The following is a 20683-nucleotide window of genomic DNA, read 5'->3' on the forward strand; positions in this document are numbered from 1 at the left end:
GCTATGTGATAAAAGCCTGTGTGTCGGCAGCCTACTACTACGTAGCGAGGGTGGCGCGGCCACCACGACATGTACTCAGGAAACTGGGAACTATGCTCGGCTCCTTTTTCTGGGGTGGGAAAACTGAAAAAGTGGCCCGCACATGCTTGCGACTTCCAAGCAGAATGGGCGGTTTCAGTATCCCCTGTTTAGAAAGCATGAGTAGTCTCCTCGCAATAAGGAACTTGTTCAACCTAGCGAGTGATGAGGAATACCCGGGGCGAAAGCTCTGTGAGTTCTTCCTTGGCACTGACCGAGCATTGTTTTTTGATGGTGTGCGCGTAGGACCGTCAGCCGAGCAGCCACCCCCGTTTTATAAGCACGTAATAAAGTCGTTCAGAAATTTGAGAACGCAACTCCCTGACATTGACGTCCTCAACACACCGCCGAGTAAAATTTGCGAAACCCTCGCAGTGACGCAGCTCACTCAGGACCAGCTCCGAAAGAGCAGAGCAGTAAGGTGGAAGCCGCTGACGGCCTCATTTTTACCGGCCGACGTCAGAGATTTCAGCTGGAAACGTGGCTGGGGGGTCCTGCCCACGGCAGACCGCATCGCAGCATGGGGTGTGGCACCCTCCAACAGGTGCCCACAGTGCGGGCAGCGTGAAACCCTGCAGCATGCGATGTTCGATTGCCAGGTTGCAAAAACCTACTAGAAATTGTTTTCTCGGATGTTTGGACACAAACTCGACGCACGCACAAAGTCGCGCGACGCATTTGTTCTGTTTTTACTGTGCGTTGGTGCCCAGATCATCTGGAAAAGGCGCGGCTTTGCGGCTCTCAGAGCACGGCTGCAAAAGTTCATGTTTCCAATGCTTCGAAAAATACGCTCGCGTCTATTCGATCACCTGGAGGCTGAGCTCGCCGCACTGGGGGAAGAGCAGTTCCTTCAGCGGTGGTCCCCTCGGTTTATCCGTGTGGTAAACAAACAAATAGAAGTGTCTATTCTACCCTATTGACTGTTGTAGTGACCTTGACGTATCGTCGTGAACTTTCGAGGATGTGATCTACAGATCTTTGAGAGTAATTGTGCTTCTAATAGTGTGTGTACTTGTGAACTATGGAGAACTGTGGAGTGAACTGTGTGTGTAGTGAGTGGTGTAGTGGGTGAAGTGATACATGCAGTGTGTATGGTTTAGGCGACCCGTGTAGTATTTAGCACAGCGGGTCTTTGTATCGGCGATTAATAAATTTTCTTGGAAGTACGCTGCGCTGACCGTGATCATCGTTCTGCTGGGTCGACTTGAGAAGGCAGCACCCACGTCATGGGGCCTCAGTGAACGGTTCCCTTGGTTTCGCCATGGTTGCAGAGGGGTGGCCCTGCGTTTTACTTTGGGGTAGCCCCTTCCTCCTGGATGCCTCAACCTTACTGACCACTAAACCACCGTCTTGGATCTAAGGACACGTCATCATGGCGTCTTGGGAGGCTGTTCAGCCACCGCCCCAAGGCCCATGTCTTTTACTTCGCGGCGCCGAAGGACTTCACCGTGGATGACCTGCTGGATGCCCTAGAGGGAATCGTAGGCCGTTATGGCCTGGACACCCTGATGGTTTCAAGTTCTGCGCGGTGGCGGCTACGGGTGCTGCTGCTCGCAAGCTCACCGAGTAAGGAGCCGTCATCGTGAACGGAGTTTCGTGTCCTGTGGCCTGCATGGGCCCGCAGGTCGTCTACATGACAGTGTACCGCCTGAACCCCGTTGTGAGTAACGCGGAGCTTGCGGCAGCACTGAGACCGTATGGGAAGGTCCTCAACGTCAGCCAGCCGGCGTGGAGGAGCCTTCAGCATATCAACACCGGCATGCGACTCGTGAAGATGGAGATGGCGAAGGCCGTCCCTAACTTCACGAAGATTCGAGGGTTCAAGGCCCAGTTTGAATACAAAAGTGTGCGGAGGGTATGCGCCCGCTGCGGCCAGACTGATCACCAAATTAGCGCCTGCAAGACCCCCTGGTGCGGCCGCTGCTCGGAGTACGGCCACGATGACGTCAACTGCAATGCCCAGTGTCGCCGCTGCAAGGGCAAACATGCCACCGCTGACTGCCTGCGGCCCCGCTGCCTGCGGCCTGCGAGCAATTTCTCTGAGACGCCTCGCGCGCCCCCCGGTCTGCAAGCTCTTGAAAGTACAAGTGACTTTCCCGAGGTGCCCCGGGCCTCCTTGAGCCAGCTTCCGAGGAGTCAAGCGAAGGTGCTGATCTGGGCGTCACCCCTACCGACAGCCAAGAGATGGAATTGGAGAGCTGCCTGTCGCCTTCGGAGGAAGAGCTTGCACCTGCGGCAGAAGCCACGTCATCGTCATTGGCCGATACCTCCCTCTTCATGAGCCTCAGCTCTTCTGAGAGCAGTGACCCCGCGGAGCATGCTCAGCACGAGCCAGGGCGTGCACTGGAGAAAAGCATCGCTCTCCCCGGTTCTTCTAGCGGCTCGCGCAGCCGCCGGAAGGAACAAAGCAAAACCGGCACGAGCGGCAAGGCAGCGGTTGGCCGTTCTAGTCTCGTTTCTAAGTCGCCTGTAGCCGGTCACAGTACGGCCAGTACCAGTGCTGCCCCGACGCCCAAGGTTACGGACTCCCGTCTCGTCAATCCTGTCAGCCAGGTAGCCGATCTTCAGAGTTCCCCATCTCTCCTGGAGCGGCTCGAAGCGTGCACCAAGCAAAGTCAGCCTTCTTCGGCAGACTCAGGTGATGTGGGAGGCACTGACGAGCCTGCTGGTCCCTCCCTCGTCCTTACCGACCCTCGCCTCACCAACCCGATCAACCAGGTGCACGACTTGCTTCCCCCCCGACCCTCTCCACCGGATCGCCTAGATGCGTCCAAGCGGGTGTTGTCGTGGTCGTCAGCTGAAACCGATGATGCCGACGACAAGAAACTGTGCGTCGAAGTCGACGTGCCGTCCGACGATAGTGAGTTTTGAGGATGGGAGGGTTAACGTGGTTTGTGCATTTATCACCTTATGCTGGTGCGTTTTCTTACTTTGAATATCCAGGGCTTTCGGGACTTGGACACACAGAGGAAGGTGACGCACTATGCTCGCGAGCAACACGTTGCCCTTCTCTTTTTGCAGGAGTGCAATTTTCGTACTCCACGCGACGCTCTTTCGTTTTGCGAACGCTTTTGTTTCCAAACTTTTTTCACCCTCTCTGACAGGATGGCTTCGGGGGTAGGCGTTGTATTTCTGCGTGAGTGCTTGCGCCGCAAGGCTCATTGTACTTATGGGATCGGAGGGCGCGTGCTCGCAGTTGATTTTTAAAGACGATAGTCTTTCTTGGGATACTTAAAGGAGCCATGAAGAGAAAACACAAGTTTGGTTCATTCAAAAGATTGTCTCGTTAGAATCATACTGACACCACTTTTAACGTAAACTTATGGGTTACGGGTGTTCGAGTACTTGGTGTGGTTTTCCATTCCTCGGGTGAAGTGGCGCGTAGTACGTGGAAACGCCTCCTCGAGACAGCGGAGCAGCGTCTTGCGGTAGCGTCAAAGTTCAGACTTTCCCTCGCAGAGCGCAGCTACATATTTAAGTCGTCCGTCTCGGCGGCGCTTTTTTATGTAGCACACGTAGCGAAACCGCCGCACCATTTCACCCGTCAGCTCGCCACGAAGTTTGGGTCGTTCTTTTGGGCGGGCAAGACAGAAACACTGTCGCGTGCGCTGTTGAGACTGCCCAAGTCAATGGGTGGTTTCAGTCTGCCTTGCTTGCAAACCATGTGTAGCGTGCTGGCCGTACGCGCAGTGTTCGACCTTGTGGACTCAACTGAGTACCCAGGGAGGGCGCTGCTGCAGTATTTTCTGGGAACTTACCGCTCAATGTTTTATGACGAACGCATTGCCGGTCCCTCTGCTGAGCAGTCACCGCCATTTTATGCCTATGTTGTCAAAACACTGAGAAACGTCCAGTCTACCTTGCCAAGCCTAAATTTTCGGGAAAGTACAGCAAGCGAATTGTGCGAAACATTGGCAATAAACCATTAGATAATCAGCAGACAGCAGATCACGCGGTGTCCGTTGGCATCAGCTGACTTCAACGGAGCTTCATTCTGATAGAGATTTCGGATGGTTGCGTGGCTGGCACGTTCTTCCGACATGTGACCGTCTGGCGAGATTCGGCATTGTGCGTTCGTCACGGTGGCTGCACTGCGGGCACAGTGAAACATTATAACATGCCTTGTTTCAGTGTCGTGTAGCGGTAACGTTTTGGACTGTGCTAAGCAGGTCGTTTGGTCTTACACTTACAATGAGCACACGTTCAAATGACACGTTGGTGAACTTCCTGATGTGTGCTGCTGCATTTGTATTATGGCGAAATCGTGGTGCCGCGTGTCTTCGCGCCCGACCGCAACGGGCGATGTTTCCACTGCTGTGGCGTGTGCGCTCAATTCTTATGAATCTTTTAGACAATGAGTTGGCAATTCTAGGTGAAGAAGCCTTCCTGTTACGCTGGTCCACGCGTTTCATAGTGGTCAGGAATAACATCCTGAGCATCACTGTTGTGCCGTACTGACTTTCAACGAGTTTCTAACTCTTCCTTTGAACACATGTGAACTTTTTGTGCATTGATTTCAGAGTAGCTTAATTGTTTCACCACCATAGACAATGGTTGTGCAAAGTGTAGGCTGCCCGGAGTACTTGGAAACTGATTAGATTTTTTTTCTGTTTTTCGGGCAGCGCTGTTACCACTAGTCGCTGCGAACTGATATGTGGTTTTATAATAAATTCTCTTCTCGCAAGGAACTTTTGTAACCCGCGATGCATAGTTCCATCGAGGCGTGTTATGTATCTATTTCGATGGACAAATAAACCTCTTAAAGGGACACTGAAGTGATTTGTAAACAATGCGGGATTACGAGCGCAAATTGTAGTCCGGAGTCCCTAGGCCCTGTTTCGACCACTCTGAGCGCGTTTACGCGAATTTATTTAGTAGAAAAATCAATTCGAAAATGCTGTCCTCCTCTCTGCACTCTCGCCCATTTTCTGTGGCGTTTTCGTGTGACGTCAGCAGGAGAGGAGCTGGCAATTGGCTCGCTACTGCACGGCTCGCCGACCTTCCGCGACCGAGTCGTCAGTCGGCCCAACGTTTAGTCCGCCGGCCGCCGACGGGTCGTCGCAATTCGCTCGATCAGTTGAAACTAAGCCACAACATGTTTGTTAATGGAAGAATGTGCCTTTCTTTACTTCGTTAGTTTGTATACTGTATCTAGCTCCAAGTCAATTAAGGTCGCTTAACACAAGCGTTGCACAAGCGCACATGCGACGCTTCGCTGACTGGTACGCCAGTAGGAAAATATAAGGCCTCTTGAAGGGGGAGAAGAGTCAGCGAAGTCAATATAGGTACTAAGGAAATAAAATCAACTGATATTTTTACCGTACAGCGTAAAACTAGGGTGCGGGAAGCACTTTTTTGCGCTGGGCGAACAAGCACAGCGGTCAGCAGCACGACTACGCATCTGCGAACGCTTTTCCGTCTAAGAAATGCAATTGCTAGACGCGAGCGATTGTGGAAACTCGGGGGACGCTTACTGCACGAGCGCAATACAACAAATAGTCACCTAAGCTGCTTGAAATACTAAAACTAAATAAAAGTGTAAACTGGTTATACATTATATACCGTATATTTCCAAGGTCAGCAGCGCTCCCGCCCGTGGTCGAGTGGTCTGGAGCGCTAGGTATGGCATCGCAAGTATTTTGCCAGTCACAAGTTCGAATCCCCGCATATACAATCTTTTTTTTCTATAGGTTAACTTTTTGTTTTTCGCCGATGTTTTCTATACTGAGTTCACCTTTTTTTGGCCGCTCACTGCTCCACGAACTAGTTCACAGAACTCGCGCAGGCTGGCACTGGCGCGCTAGCGAGTTCTCGTTGGCGTGCTGTTGCCATAAGCACCGACTGCTTGCGGGCAGTGGGCACAGGCAAGAATCAACAGACCCTTGGCCTGGTGCGAACACGCTTTTTACGATACAGGCATGAGTGAAGCAGGCTCCAAATATGGGGGAAAAGCGCATACATTTGAGCGTCTCGGGGACGCGGAGGGCGTTCATGCACTGCGTAGGCCTCGGCTAGTGGATGCTACGATTTTCCAAGCCGTCCTGGGAGGCTTATCTTATGCATTTTACAGCCGACAACATGGCAGAAGCGCGGTACTACGATTACTGGGATATTGAGAATGCCCATCCAACGACGCCACCGGATGTCAAACATGTTGTTTTACAGAACCGAAACCGAAACCGAAACTTGTTTGATTGCTAACATTGGGCATCGTCCAATCACGGTGCCCCCTCCTCTCAGCGACACAGCTGAGTTGGTGCGGCCGCCGCAAACCGCGCATAGTAGTTTTTCTTCTTTCGCGCTTTGTAAAATAATTACCGATTTGTCAACCGGATAAATGATGAAAAGTGTGCTAATTTGAGCCAGTCTACGCAGTTCAAGCAAAAACGGGAGCTTGACAAATTCACTTCAGTGTCCCTTTAACAACTGGGAAGTGTACGGTTAGAAAGTGCCGCGACCTCTTTTTTTTAGAGTGTAGGGACTCTGGACTACAATAGACCCTATGCGAAATTGCTTGGTGATCTAGCAACACTGATGTAAACGAGACCGTCGGCCATATTGGTACGGGCGCCGATCGGGAAGTCTCGTATTGTTTACTGTGGAAGAGTAGGTGACGGTAACGCGGTATGGCTCAAACTGGATGGTGTTTTCCGGCTTTCGACCGCGGATTGTGGACGAAGGACTTGCCTGCGCTGCCGACTGTGTCTGAAGACTCATACCATTCGGGGTGCCGCGCCAAAGACCCATCCGAGCGGCAAAGGAGCAGGGCATGCCGCCTAGTCACCGAGGGGCATTGCTCGCCTTCATCGGTGCGGACAAACACGTGCGACTCGCAGTAAGTAAATCCTTCTTTGTTTTTACTTGACGCGAGTTAACCGGTATGAGCATTTGTAGAGCACTTTGTTCATCGTTGTTTGCCACGCAAATGCGTAGCGGCGACCCTGTTGCAGTAACCCTGAAAAAGGAGAGCGACAATCGCCAGACCGTAGCGCTAGTGGGTGGTTTAGGTATTTTCAAATGCTGTACATGGAATTTACGGGATGATTTTTGGCGAAGATATTTACGGAAAGGTTGCGGCCGTTTTCCGTGACGGTCGTCCGCCCACGCGTTTGCCGCAAAGCAATCGTGCTTTGCGGCGAAGTCAACTACAAAAGCGCACATACGCCTTGAATTTTATTTTTTTTTTGTGTGTGTTTATTATTTATAGCGCATGCTCTGCGCAAAAATCTGTTTGTGTGTCTTTCTTCTCCTCTTTTGGCGGTGGGGTGGTTGTGTTTGTTTCTAAAGCGCATGTTTTTGGTGTGCACGAATAGATAAAACAGTAAAACCTCGTTAGCTCGAACTCACTGAACTAGAAGATTTTTTTTTAATTCGATGGGTCATCGGTATAGCCCGAATGTTTACCTGTTTATCTCGAAAGATTCTGGAAGTGAGTTCCAGATAATCATATTATTGCTTGCTTAAGTTATGACGAACACGATTATGCGGGTACTGATATCATTACTCACGCTGAAGTTTTTAAATGTTAAACTTCCTTCTCTTGATAAATGCATTAACAAAGCATGCAGAGATACTTGCACGCTCGAACTTGACAAACAATTTTGACATCATTGCTGTTTGAGGTGTAGATTGTTGCCCTTGCAACAGTGTTAAGCAAGACACAAAATCTGGTCATTTTGAGTCTGTTCCTTGCAGCCACTTCTTTCTGCTCTGTCCCTTTACCATAAACTGTAGTGGACTAGTCCTGTTCTTCCCTGAGTGTTATTTACTGATACTCTCTCTGTTCTTGCAGGTTGGGCCTCATCCATGTGCTCAGCAGCTGCTTTCGCTCCCAGAAGAAAAGTGACCGGCACTATGTTGTGTGCCTCACCTTTGAGACGGACAGTGGGGCGATTGGGGAGGCATCGTGCGAGTGCCCGGCGGGTTGCAGTGGAGCATGGAGTCACATCCTGGCTGCTGTGCACCTACTCGCCCTCTTGCAAGCCAAAGGTTTTAAGAGGCGCCACCGGAGCTTGCGTGCACTGAGCTGCCACAACAGTGGGGACGTCCGAGACAGCAGGGCATCAAGCCAGCGAGTGTCCAAAACTTTGACTGGAGAAGCCCGCGATAAAATGGCCCCTCCCTTCCCTTGCCAATGCGTCTGTTCGATGCACTTCGAGTACAGGAGCAATGCGAGCAGCAACAAAGTGCCGTGCAGGCGCTTGGGAGAAAACTTGGTAGCCTTGGGAATGAGTTTTTTGCCCCAGTTGCGCTGGCCTCCCGCTCCTCCCCCCCTCACCCTCCCCCCCCCCCCCCCCCCCCCCCCCAAGTTACAGAAACAAGGACTGGCATTGCACCTGCAGGGTCACCTATGAGCTGCCAGCAAGCATTCATGCCACATTTCGCCGTGGGCATCTCGCAAGCACGCAGAGGCTGGGCAACGTCGTGTTTACTAGACCGCGACATGCAGGGGTGCGCGAATGCTTCTTTTTGTTCCATTTATATCCACAGTTATATCCACAAAAACGCGAACGCACTCAAGCTGATGCGCGGCGGCCTGATGCAACTGTGGCCGTTTTCTATTTTCTTTTTGAATAAAACTTGAAAATTGTCTCTGCTACCTACATCAACGGCCACTATCATTACGTCGGAGGCATGCATGCAGCATGTGACAAACTAAAGGAGTGAGTGTATTTTAGTCGCAAAATGTTCGACAGTAAATACATCGTTGCTGGAATGACAATGGGCACCAAGTTAACTTGACGTAACAACAAACCTTTCAGCCCGGCAAATCGGGAACCAAGTGCAAAGCTCGAATTTTCGACCGTTAGATCATCATAAAACAGTGTTCGCCACTTCTGCAACGACACGCGGCTAAATGCAACGTAAAGAAACCAACAACACACTCCCATACCGTGCGCGCCCGCCACAGAGGAAATTTTCAACCGCACCGTGACGGCGTAGTGCGGCAAGAAAAGTTTGTTTACATCCCTAGGTAAGATAAAAGCTCGTTTAGGGGCTAAGCGGTACCATTTAACAATGAAATGAAGCGGGCGCAGAGCCACAGGGACGAGTAAAGAAACAGCCTAATTTTGGCAAAGTGTGGTACTGTTTTCCCGGTCGAGCGCCGCTGTCAGTCGCGTGAATAGGCGGCGCACGCTCAGGCTTCATTTAGAATACAAAGGCTGGACAACAAAACTCCAACACAGCTGTATTTTTCATACGGACAGCGACTACGGAACCCCGCGCTTAGCGAACCAACGCCAAATATTCGCTCCAAGCGCACCGCGCTCAGCGTGTCACAAAGGTTGCCCGCGCCGGCACAGTTCGCGTCACAAAGTTCGTTCAAAAGCGTGGAACTTCACGCACCTTTTCTCCATTTGAACCGGCATTTCCGCATTGCGTGCTCTGCGGCACGAAGCAATGCTCCGGCATTGTAGTTCATCACCAAGAGCGGTCAATGCCCGCCTTCTATGTTTTGCTAATTGGTTTCGGTTTCAAACGACCGTACCAAAATGGCGGACCTAGTTACCGGAGTCGACGTGAGATGGCGGGGCGCATTTTGCATAGGGTCTATTTGCGCTGCTAATCCCGCAATGTTTACAAATTACTTCAGTGTGCCTTTAAATGTATCATGAGCAATTCGTATCAGTAGGTTATTGCTCGTGGCTTTTGTTTAGGGGTTGTCGAGCATGCTTGGAAGGAGTGCCTAAGTCATGGAGGGGCTCCAAGTTCCTTGCAGAAATGATTACAGTTTTGTCTCGCTGAAATCTCTGCGTACTCTCTCGCCTTTTTAGTGGTTCATGCGATTCAGTTTTGAAGTTTTCTGTTTTAGATGCGAAGCAGCTTATGGCCGGGGCTGTGTCCCTCCCTCCCTCTCTCCGCCGGCACTCCACTGCGCATGCGCATCCTCCTCCCCCTCCTCTCCTCTCCTTGTCTCGTCTCCCATTTAAAAAAAAGTGCCATTGACACGGTGGCGCCCGGTTTCGATCCCACGACTCTCTGGCCGTAAGGGGAGGTACATGGCGCTCTTCCCACTGCGCTACAAACCGAGACGGGAGCAACTGCTATGAACGCGCCTTATGTTCTTCACTCGTTCAGATGGTGAGCGCCGTCAAGAAGAGGCGAAGCGAAGTATCGCATCATGACGCTAATGAGCGCTGACACAAACGACGAACTGAAAACTAATGGGAACTTGAGTCGACCCCATGGCTGCTTCGCATACTACTCAGGGTTCCCCTACGGGAAGATAGTGAATTTTTTTTTATGCCTTTTCCCCCGTCTTGTTAGGCCGTTTCATGTGTCCCACAAATGGGTTAGATGAGAGTCAATCTCTGGAGTCTGCGTCGTTATTTGTAGGATTTTGGTGACGTTATGTTGTTTATTCTTGACCTTTGCGCACCGATACTCGATACCCTTGATAGAGGTGATTTTCTCTGAGCTGTCCATGCCATTTGCAAGTGGTTCCCTGCATTTTTTTCCAGACAGTGACCTCGAGTGCTCCCAAATTTCTCCCAGGTGAGTTTAGCTGCTTGAACGGAAATTCTGATAATTCGTGGTCTGGGCATGTGTCACTGGCTCGTTCACACACTCCTAAAAAAAGGTCGGGGCATTCACTAATGAAATACTAACAAGTTACTTGTCCCAGTATACACTAGGTACTTAGTAACTGGAGGCAGTTAATTTAGCACTACAGTCGCGGGTTCGATTCCCGGCCGCGGCGGCCGCTTTTCTGATGGAGGCGAAAAGCAAAAACGCCCGTGTGTGCGAGATTTCGGCGCACGTTAAAGATCCCCAGGCGGTCAAAATTAATCCGGAGCCCTCCACTACGGCGCGCCTCATCGCCTGCGTTGCGTCGGCGCGTTAAACCCTACAATCAATCAATCAATTAATTTAGCACTACAGTCAAACCCGGTTATTGCGAACTGTAATATTTACCGCGATGAGTTCTATATATCCAATAGTTCTATTTAGCCGAACCCGTCTATAACGAATTTTTTGTTAATAGTTCTTAGTACGCGGGACCCCCATCCCCCCACCGGCCATTGCCACATAGAGAAACGAAGACGTAGAGAATCTCAATACCTTACACAAAAGCAATCTATTTATTGCATGGAATAAAGCTACTTTCCGCCTTAACGGCCAAATTTGCAAAAAAAAAAAGCGGTGATTTTTGTTTTCGCTTTCATTGTGGCGGCACCAACTAGCACCGCATTCACCAGTTCAAGTGCGCGACTTTCAATATCGTAGAGATACTGGCGGCGCACATCGACTGGCAAAAGCACTTCATAAAGCATCGGATGGCTTTACGTTGTGGCATCCGAAGTCTCTTCGGTGCTTTCAGCAGCACCAGCTGCCATGACATCAGCAACGCTGTCTGTGCCTGGGGGCTCACAGTGATGGCAAGGTTGACACTCAGGAAGTCCTGAAAGGACACTTTTTTGGTGCAGTATCTGGAACGTTGGCGAGCTCTTCCAGCAATTCGCCGATGCTGCCGTCTTGGTCACGACTCGCTGCCTGGATGGGCTCCGTCGTGAATCCCGTGCGTCGGAAACAGTTACGGAAGGTGTCGGGCGTCACGTCGCTCCATGCGAGGCTCAACATCTCAATCATGGCCAATCAGCATCTCAATCGCCTCCCCGAAATTGTCTATTTCGGTAGCAATTGTAGGCGCGCCGAGTTCGATAAAGTATGCGATGTGAACTTCGTTTTTGAAGAATATGCTTCGCATGCATTTTCGTAAGGGATTTTTTTGTTCGATATACAGGATAATTTGCTCTATCCGGGTTCATTATAATCGGGTTTGACTGCAGTAAGGTTCATAAGGAGTTAGTAAATACGACCGTTACTACCTTTCTACGACTTTTCTTATTACGAGTGCAGCAGTCTGCTCTGGTGGCCCGATTCAGATCAGTGATAAAGGCTACGTTGCAGGTTCGGCCGCAGAGGCAATGCTCTTCTCTCCTTTTTGGGTGGCACTTACAGTTCCATTCTTCGTGGGAGGCATTGAAATCGCCGGCAGTTCTGACTTGATTACCCTTGGATTTTGTAATGGTTTCCCGGAAAAGTCTCTCGAAATTTTGGCCTCGACTTAAGGGTGGACTGCAGAGACTAAAGACGAAGGTGCTTTTCCTCCCACTTTTTTTCGGGATTAGCTCTGCAAGAAGGGCATCGACTGCGGTCGTCTCGAGCTCCATAGCTGTCACGTCTTTCTTGACCAGGGTGGCTGCGCACGCGTTGCTTCGTGTTTTTTTTTGTTTTTTATTGTGCAGTATCCCAGTAACCTATAGGGTGATTGCCGGCTTCCTGTAGACAGGTAATGTCTGCTTGGATGTGTGCTACTTCTACGTATTTTTCTAGACTGTGTTGCTCGCGCTAAACTATTCCGCAATTCCACTGCCAGATTTCTAGTTGAGTGCTAAAGACGTCTATAGAAAAGTCTGCCCTTTTGTTTTGTGCTTATCTAATGTCTGAAAGTAGCGAAAAAGAGCAGAAATTATTTTTTGTGAACTCTGCGCGGAATATTTTAAAACGAAGGAATTGGCTTTCAATTTTTGTTTTCCAGCGCGAAGACACGTGCAAAAAGTATTGCCGCGTTTGACGCTCCGACGCTATGGCCAGGAGATCGTCCTGTAGGTGGCGCCGCTTAAGATAGGGGGTGCCTCGGTCAAATTTCAATAGAGAGGAAACAAACGACAAACATACATGGGTTTGTATAGGGCACTAGTCGGTCAAACAAGATTCCTTTAATGTACGGGAAAATTATGCGCATTGGCGCAGTGGAAATTTACGAAACACACGAGGCATTAGCCTGCATTGCTTTCCGCAGCTGGAAACCCAACGCAAGCTCTGGATATCAAAGCTAATATTTTGAAGGAACGTTGGACTCGGTCTGTAGTACACTTCAGCGCAGAGTGTTTCAAGCACATCTCAGACGGAAATGATAATAACAGCGCAGAAATCCCCAGACACGAAAAGCCGACCCAGAAGGCTTTACAATCATTCGTGGCGGTGAAAAGACAGTGACTTTTTTAAAAGAACAGCTGTTCCGTCGGACAATTTACCCGTGGTGAACACGATAAGCCGCCGAAAGTTGCAAGTTTTTCGAGAATTCCCATTGAACCCGCCTTACCGGGCACACAAGAAGTTTGGCTCTAGGTCACTTTTGATGAACGCTGTGTGTCGTAGTAAGTTACATACCTACGAATTGAGTCGCGAGTCAGTGCGGCAATTTATAAGTCCCCGCTTGCGAAGACGATTGATACCCCAGAGTCCACGCTACGCCGGAATGAAACATGAACATGCTAAAAGCTGCTGTGAATTTTTTTTTTGCTAGCAGCCTTCACTTCAAAACAACGCCCGCGAGAGTGGTGTAAAAACGCGTTCATTTTATTAAAAACGCGTACAAGTAACATTGGCGCCGGTCACCTGCAACGCTCACGCAGCAGGCCACCACAAGCTGATGTCTCCAAGGTGAAAGCGCTGATGAAGAAATGCCAGGATACGACTCCACGAACGAACAAAAAAAAAAAACGAGCACACAAAGATTTCTTTTAATTTTGCACCTGTTGCGCAACAGTCAGGACCACGATACTTACAGGTAGCAACGCAAAACACGCTCCTAGCGCGGACGACTCATAAACCGCACAAAATAGGCAGCGCTACACGTACCACACACTCTGTTGTGTGAGTCGGTATCCAATGGTCATTAGACGTCGTCGCACGGAGAGCCGGCAGCGCATATCAGACGGCCGAGCTGACACGCAGACAGTGATGGACCAAGCACAGGTAATTGAAGGTAAACCACGAGATGTACACACCATATAGTTTCATAACTCTATGGGACACACTGCACACCGACACAGACGAGGTAACTCAACGAGCGATAAGCGCCCATTTCCCTTGCAGCCCTAGCATGTCGCGAAAACCATTACAGTACGTATGAAACAAGCTGCCGCCGCGACACCAACACTCATTGGTCTAAACAATCACGCGACCCGTGGCTGTCTGCAAATAAATACCTACAAAGAAAGACAAGTTGACTTTGAGGCAGGGAACGATACGGAGGGGGAATTTGGCCCAGTGCTGCCACAGGCAGAGAAAAGGTAGTAGTAAATTTTTGCTTGAAAAATTAGCAGAAATCATTAAAATGTGACTCAAAATTAAGCAGAAATCAGCTGATTTTACTGTTCAAAACAAGTAAGAAAGCAACTGTCCATTTCAAACTTCGTTTTTAACGCTCGGTACTTAATTCGTGCACGCGTACGTGTATTGGCGCCGCGTTGGGGGAAGATGAGCAAATGCAACTATGGTTCTCTTCTTTTTATTCCTTTTTGGGCACTATATGCTATGTTCACGTCAGCGTCACAAGCAGCTGATCCGTGTACTGCAGGTACTGTCGTCGGCTTTTATTAGGTAAATTCCGGTGAGTTTCATTAAACTGACACTTACACCCCTTATATTAATTACATTATTACAATAAAACACGCATTTGCTTCTTTCCTACTGAATTTTGAGGTGTTCGCAATGAAGTGATATCGCAAACTGTACATTTTTAAAGCCAAGCTTTCTAGCTCTACCAGCCGACGGTTCTTTCGTGGCGTGCGGGGCAACAAACTCCCAACGCGGCGGAGGTGGCGGCGGGGGGAGAAGAAGGAGGGTTTCATTCACGGAGTACACTTTAGATGGCACGGAGAACTTACCCAGCGTTCCCCGCTCGGAAGTGCCTGCTCGCCAGCGGCGGCGTCGACGGTACGCCTTTGTCGTATGCTTTAGCGACGGTTGTTTTGAGCCTGTTTTGGCGCAGCTTCGCGTCCATTGCGCGCTGCCTTCGCACGGCTTGATTAACTTGTTCCACAGCACCGCCAGGGTAACCCGCATCCGAAGGAATTAAGTGGTCGTTCGGCAAACATACGTTAAGGATTGGTTTGCGAGGCGGGAAAACAAAATGTACAAACCGCATACAGACATGCATCTGGCTGCTAGAGAAACGCTACCTTCGGTTGTGCTTTAAGAGGTATTACAAAAGGCGAAAAGATCAACTGGTTCTGATAAATAGCCATTATAAAAGTCCCCTCAGCTTTCTCGCGATTCTCAAACTTACTAAACTAACTAGTTCAAATCGGTATGGGAATCACTAAGCTCACATGCCGAATCGTTTCGGTGTCTGCGCGTGTGTGGCGCGGTGGTCTAGCACCTTTTCTTTCCTCCATGTGTAGCCCCAAGCTAGCACATCAGGATGACTAGGTTCCGCTGCCTCACCCTTCGAACGTCGCTCCTCTCCGTTTTCTTTGCCCCGCCTCACGGCCGACGTTGCTGTTGCGTTCGGGACTCCGCCCCTGCAAATTCCAGCTAATGGCTGGCAGAATCTCTGCTTTCACTCTTTGTAGAGCACCCCGTGTGTGAATTCAAGTGACGTCGCATGGAAATTGCTGTGGGTGTCGTTTAGAGCTTTGCTTTCCAACCACCTTCACAGCGTGGACTGAAACCAATTTTTTTTTGGTCGGCTTTCAGTTCTCGACGACCCTCAAAGCCAATCAAAACAGGTTCTCGGGAAAATGGCGACGCCCCGATTAACTTGAGCTGGGGCCCAACATAGTAGTAGCTTTTGTTAACCTGATCTGCAGAAAGCAAAAAAAAATCAGTAGATTTTGCACTCTTATCACTAAATCAGCAGAGATTAAACAAAAACAGCAGAAAGTGGCAGCACTGAATTCTGGCGGCCGCGTCTATTCTTTCCCCAGCACTCTGCGCTTATTGGGTGGTCGGAATCAATACAAACACACAAAAATGCGGGAGGTCACTGCTCTTTTTGTTCCCCTCTCCTCAACGACAGCACGCGAAGAAAGCGCGGGCAGCCGTTAGGGCAGTTTGGTGGCTCTTACATCCGAGCGCGATTAGCGAACTTAGCGGAGGTTCTCATGCGTATATATAACCAGGTCAATGTCGCGCATATTTGCGCGTATATAGTCTGCGAAAGCCTATAAACGTATTATAACTCTGCCGCCCTAATTAAGCGTCTACTGAGTAGGATTATGTCGAGTGTGGGTGGCTACGTTTTGCACCTGCCGGGGAAACAGCACACCGCCGCGAATGCGCAGTTTCTTACCAAACTGGAATTTAATTCGAACGCCGAGAACTAAACAACGTTGGAGACTTCGCTCCTCTGTTTCTTCTTTTAGTAGCTTTTCTCGCGCAGCAGTTGCATAGAACTCTGGATTCTCATAGCCATGGTAAGAATGACTGAGTGCGGCTGCTCTCGTAGAGGGACGGCTAAATGTCAGGTAAGTGGATGATTGGAGACACATAGGACAATTATGAAGAGGTCGCTTCCCAAGGTGTCCGGCTTCCGCTCCCAGTCTATTTGTGTATAATTGTCTTCAGCCTAATTTTGTCAGCTTTTCGGTTCCAGCCGAAAAAGCCACGCCATGATTGCACTCGATTCAAAACTGCCTTGTGCAGTCTGCTACAAGGATGCAGCAGACTATATATTTTATAACACAGGAACTTGTTTGTTTCTTCGCACCTTTCCTCATTTGCAGTACTCCGGACGGCTGTTCAGGTGGAGGGACCAGCCCCTTCTCCGTCCCCGCGCAATGTCACGCTTGGCTCCTTCGGCCAGAAAAAAATCGCCGGTGGAGACGTGAAGAGACGGTCTGTCCCACCACCTGGCGTCAATTCCGACCGACGCTGTCCGCTTCCACCACTGATCAGCAAAGGGCACATGATTGTATCTCGGTTCTATCCTGACCGAGTAACCTACGTTTGTGAAAATGGCTACACATTGTCTAATCGGCACACCCTGTACTGCAAAAATGGAAGATGGGATCAAGCAACGCCACGCTGCCTGGATAACCTTTCCGGTTCGTCCCATTTCATTTACTCCGAACCTGAATCTAACGCTTTCTAATCACGCGTATTTTTTGTAATAATCTAACGCTTAATTTATTACTTGTATTGCATCCGTAGTTTATTTAACCAGCGTGGTATAACTGCTTACCGACAGCATTATTTACCAGCTATGCTGCAATGCCTATGACCGTATTCACTAACGCGTTAAAATAGTCAGTCGATCTACTGAACCTGCTCTCATGGTGTTTAGTGGTTTCATGTTGCGCACAGGTATTTAGTAAAAAATGTCTCGGGGAAATTAAAGCCGCTCATGTGCTTTGAAGGCGAAAGCTTGGTGACGCTTCTTAAAGGGGCCTTACAGACAGAATACAAGTTTGTTTTATTCGAAAGATTTGGTGTTTTATTTTGCCCTAAGCGTTTGTTCGGCAGTAAACGATGCTTTATTCAATGAGAAATTAAATATTTTCAGTCAGAATTTGAGGTATAAAGACGTGATCAAATTCCTAGGGGTTTACAAATTCATGACCCACCGGCTTAGAAAGCATCGTGTACCGATAAAAAACGTCTCACAGATACGTCGGTCTAGTTTGCTTCGTTTAGTAATACCAGAGTCCTTCAATGCTTTACTGGTCACGAAACTTTGGCGCTCGTTTCATATAGGGACCGCGCGCGCCACTACAGGCGCCACCGCCGCACGAAGGTCATCCAGCCGCCGCGCGTGCGGCGTATTGGCCAGCTCTTGGCGTGCAAACGCTTGCTGCTTTTGGTGTCTGCGCGCTGATTAAGTGTGTTTTAAGTGTGAATACACTTTATAAGCGACCCCAAACCATCCACCGCCGGCGGCGGCGTTGGCGTCCGCAGTGCTCCTCTATATTTGAAAAAGAAACAGCATCCGGCGCCAGGTTTCGATCCGAGGACTTTGCGGCCGCAGCGCGACGCTCTACCGACCAAGCTACGGACGCGACGGTGATATCAGTGTTAGACGCGCCTTATATCTTTAACGCATTCAAACTACGTCGTCAGCGGCGTGCGTTGGCGACTCAGCGGCGTTATAGCGGCTTGATAACTGCGTGGTGTACACGTGATACTACAAACCCGATGGAAGAGATGGAAGAGAAGGCGGCGAGGCGGTGGGCTGCGGGGGCCGAGCGCAAGCGCCGTAAGCGGGCCGACAACCGTGCATTCGCACTTTCACATTCTCCCCCTCGGGGAAATGCGGGGTAATTTTTTTTTTCGCAGTAGTTAGCGATGAATAGTCCAGTCATTGCGTATATCACCTGCCTTCAATGTGGTTTTATTTTTTGAAGTAAATTACCGTAGACTTCGGCCGCGAACGGCAACGGCTTCTGCGTGCTCTGGCAAAAGCGTTGCGTCGTCGTGTTTACGAATTTTTAAATATATATTGCTTCTTTTCTTAAAGCAAAGTTGTGATTACCATATATACGGTAGCTGTGTATTCACGGACTGCTGCGGTCCTATCGATAATACAATAAAAAAAACTGAAAGAAACCAAGTACGCGTCGTTCAGACTACGCTTAATGAATCTGTTGATTGCTCTGGAATGCACAGAACGCTAAAAGAGATAGCCCGATAGTATTGTCGTTTCGATGAGTGGGTACATACTTGAGAACATCTAAAAACGCTGCAGAAACGCGAAGGATCAAAACACGAAGAGATATATGTTGCACCATGTGTCGTTCTGCATCCACGCTTTGCAATACTTGAAAAAACAGGAAGCGAAAAAAAGAACCATAAAACTGATTTTATCACACGCAACAAAAAATTTCAATGTTACGAAGGGAGACAAAAGAGCGTGGTCCAGCGTACAAAAATTTATTTTTTCGCGCTGCGATGTGCAGCACACAGAGGAAACAGAATATTGCCACGTAGCCAAGAACGACGCAAAGCTTTTCTGAACGACGTTTATTAAAGCGAGCTCCTGCTCTTCAAAAGACTAGAATTAAATACAAATGCCGAAGAAGCAGTCTGATGTGTGACGTGCACAGATGAACGTCGATAAAGTGAGTTGCGCGGCGTTTGCTATTACTCTCGGAACGTTATTAATTTCAGATCCATGGAAATAGGATCGAGAACATTGTCGAAGAAACAAAAAATCAAGTTAGCGACAAGGTGGCAACCCTTTCCATATCAAACAATATTGCCTTACGTCGGGACGTATGACAAATAGAGCAAATGGGCGCTCCGGTTGAAACGCCGGATAAGAAACCGGAATTGGCCACGCGCGGTTACAAAACAAACAAAACGAACCCTAAGGGATAATGTGCGGAAATATGAAAAGTAAAAGCACAAGGACGTCCCAAAGCTTTTTTACACGCGAGTCTGAGCGCAAGGTAATACAAGTTTGCAAACAGGTAATGAAGCACCGCTACAACCTGACTGATATGACAAAAATCCGGCTTCAAGCTAGCCTTGTACAATTCTAGGTCCACAATGCTCTCAAAATGGTACATTGCTTTTTTCATTCTCACACACAGTGCATTCTCACACGCTGTCGCACACTTATAATGGAAGCTGAAATCTTCAGTTGCTTGCCTTGGAATGGCGCGCCTCCAATTCTCACGCAGCTGCCCGTCGCTCGGTCAACAGAACAAGGAAACATTTTCTGTGGTATCGTTGTACAAGGAACGACATCCCGGGACGCAACACATGTTCGGCATCGTCGTTGCACTACTTAAGTCGCATCACAAGAGCGCGATATGCACGTTACATTTTTTCCCCGCACAAAACAAACACAACTCGCCGCGGCTCCGCCGTTCGAGCCAGCGCAACGCCGCCCGAGAAATGACCTCAGTGAGAGGGTGGCGCCACCGCGCGGCGGCGGCCAAACGCAGCATATGAAGCTCTCCCTTTGAGTTACGGAGCAGTTTCGTGACCAGTAAAGCATTGAAGGACTCTGGTAATACATAATTTCTGCAGTGAAATAAAAAATTAAATTGAAATGCGTTGTAGTTCATTTAGTTTTCACTAGATGGCGCTAGCTGCGAAGTAAGCAGGATGAGTTTAAAACAGAAAAGAGGGAGAGATGGGAGGGAGGAAGAAAATCTATAGATTAGCTGGGAGTAGGGCAAGTAACGTAATAAAACAGGCAAGTCGGTTGCTGACAACCGACGCCCCGATTTAAAGGGAAAGCCACTAATCATCATCATCATCATCAGCAGCAGGAGTTTTATTTCTTTATTTCAGTACAAAAGTGACGTATTCGCGAAATGCGCAGACTAATCCGCTTGGAGCATCTTCAAGGATTGGCAAAACTTTTCGAATAGGTGCACGATGGTTTTTAAGCCAGTGGGTCGTTATTAACTTGTACCGTTAATAGCAGTTTTTTATTTGCCATTATTAACTTGTACCCGAGTATACGCCTCGAGGGCTGCCTGCGGGGGCGCCACTGAAATACCCCTAACGGCCCGTTTTGAAAGGAGCCACGGAACGCTCCCGCTCGCTCCCCACTGTCGCCCTTGCTTTTGGGGAACGTTCACTACTGAGATTTACCGTTTGCATGCTTTAAAAATACATATTAATGTGCAGCAGTCCCTCTGTTCACAAATGTGATGTATTTACGACAGTGTAAACGTTTCTGGCGCGATCTCACTGTGTTATTTTCCGTCTGTATGAGCGCCATGTGTGTCTTACAGACCATCGTTGCGAAGCCGGCATATGCATGGAGCTGATTGTATTTCCACTGCCTCGAAATTTATTAACAGTAGAGAGTTTTAGTACAGCGTTTGTTGCCTTTGCGTACGCTAAACGCTAAATT

General features: G+C 49.2%; 1 protein-coding gene across 8 annotated transcripts in view; it reads left to right on the forward strand.

Annotated features, from left to right (window-relative positions):
- LOC144173833 (uncharacterized) overlaps positions 1-20683 on the forward strand; it is a 268949-nt gene that overhangs the window by 15981 nt on the left and 232285 nt on the right. For all 8 annotated transcript variants that reach the window (XM_077702098.1, XM_077702101.1, XM_077702095.1 and 5 more), the window contains exon 3: positions 16599-16919. In XM_077702098.1, coding sequence (XP_077558224.1) covers positions 16599-16919 — 321 coding nt within the window. The remainder of the gene's footprint in view (positions 1-16598; positions 16920-20683) is intronic.

Source organism: Haemaphysalis longicornis, unplaced genomic scaffold (assembly GCF_048455015.1).
Source record: "Haemaphysalis longicornis isolate Haplotype H1 unplaced genomic scaffold, Haemaphysalis longicornis Haplotype H1 scaffold_3, whole genome shotgun sequence".
NCBI lineage: Eukaryota > Metazoa > Arthropoda > Arachnida > Ixodida > Ixodidae > Haemaphysalis > Haemaphysalis longicornis.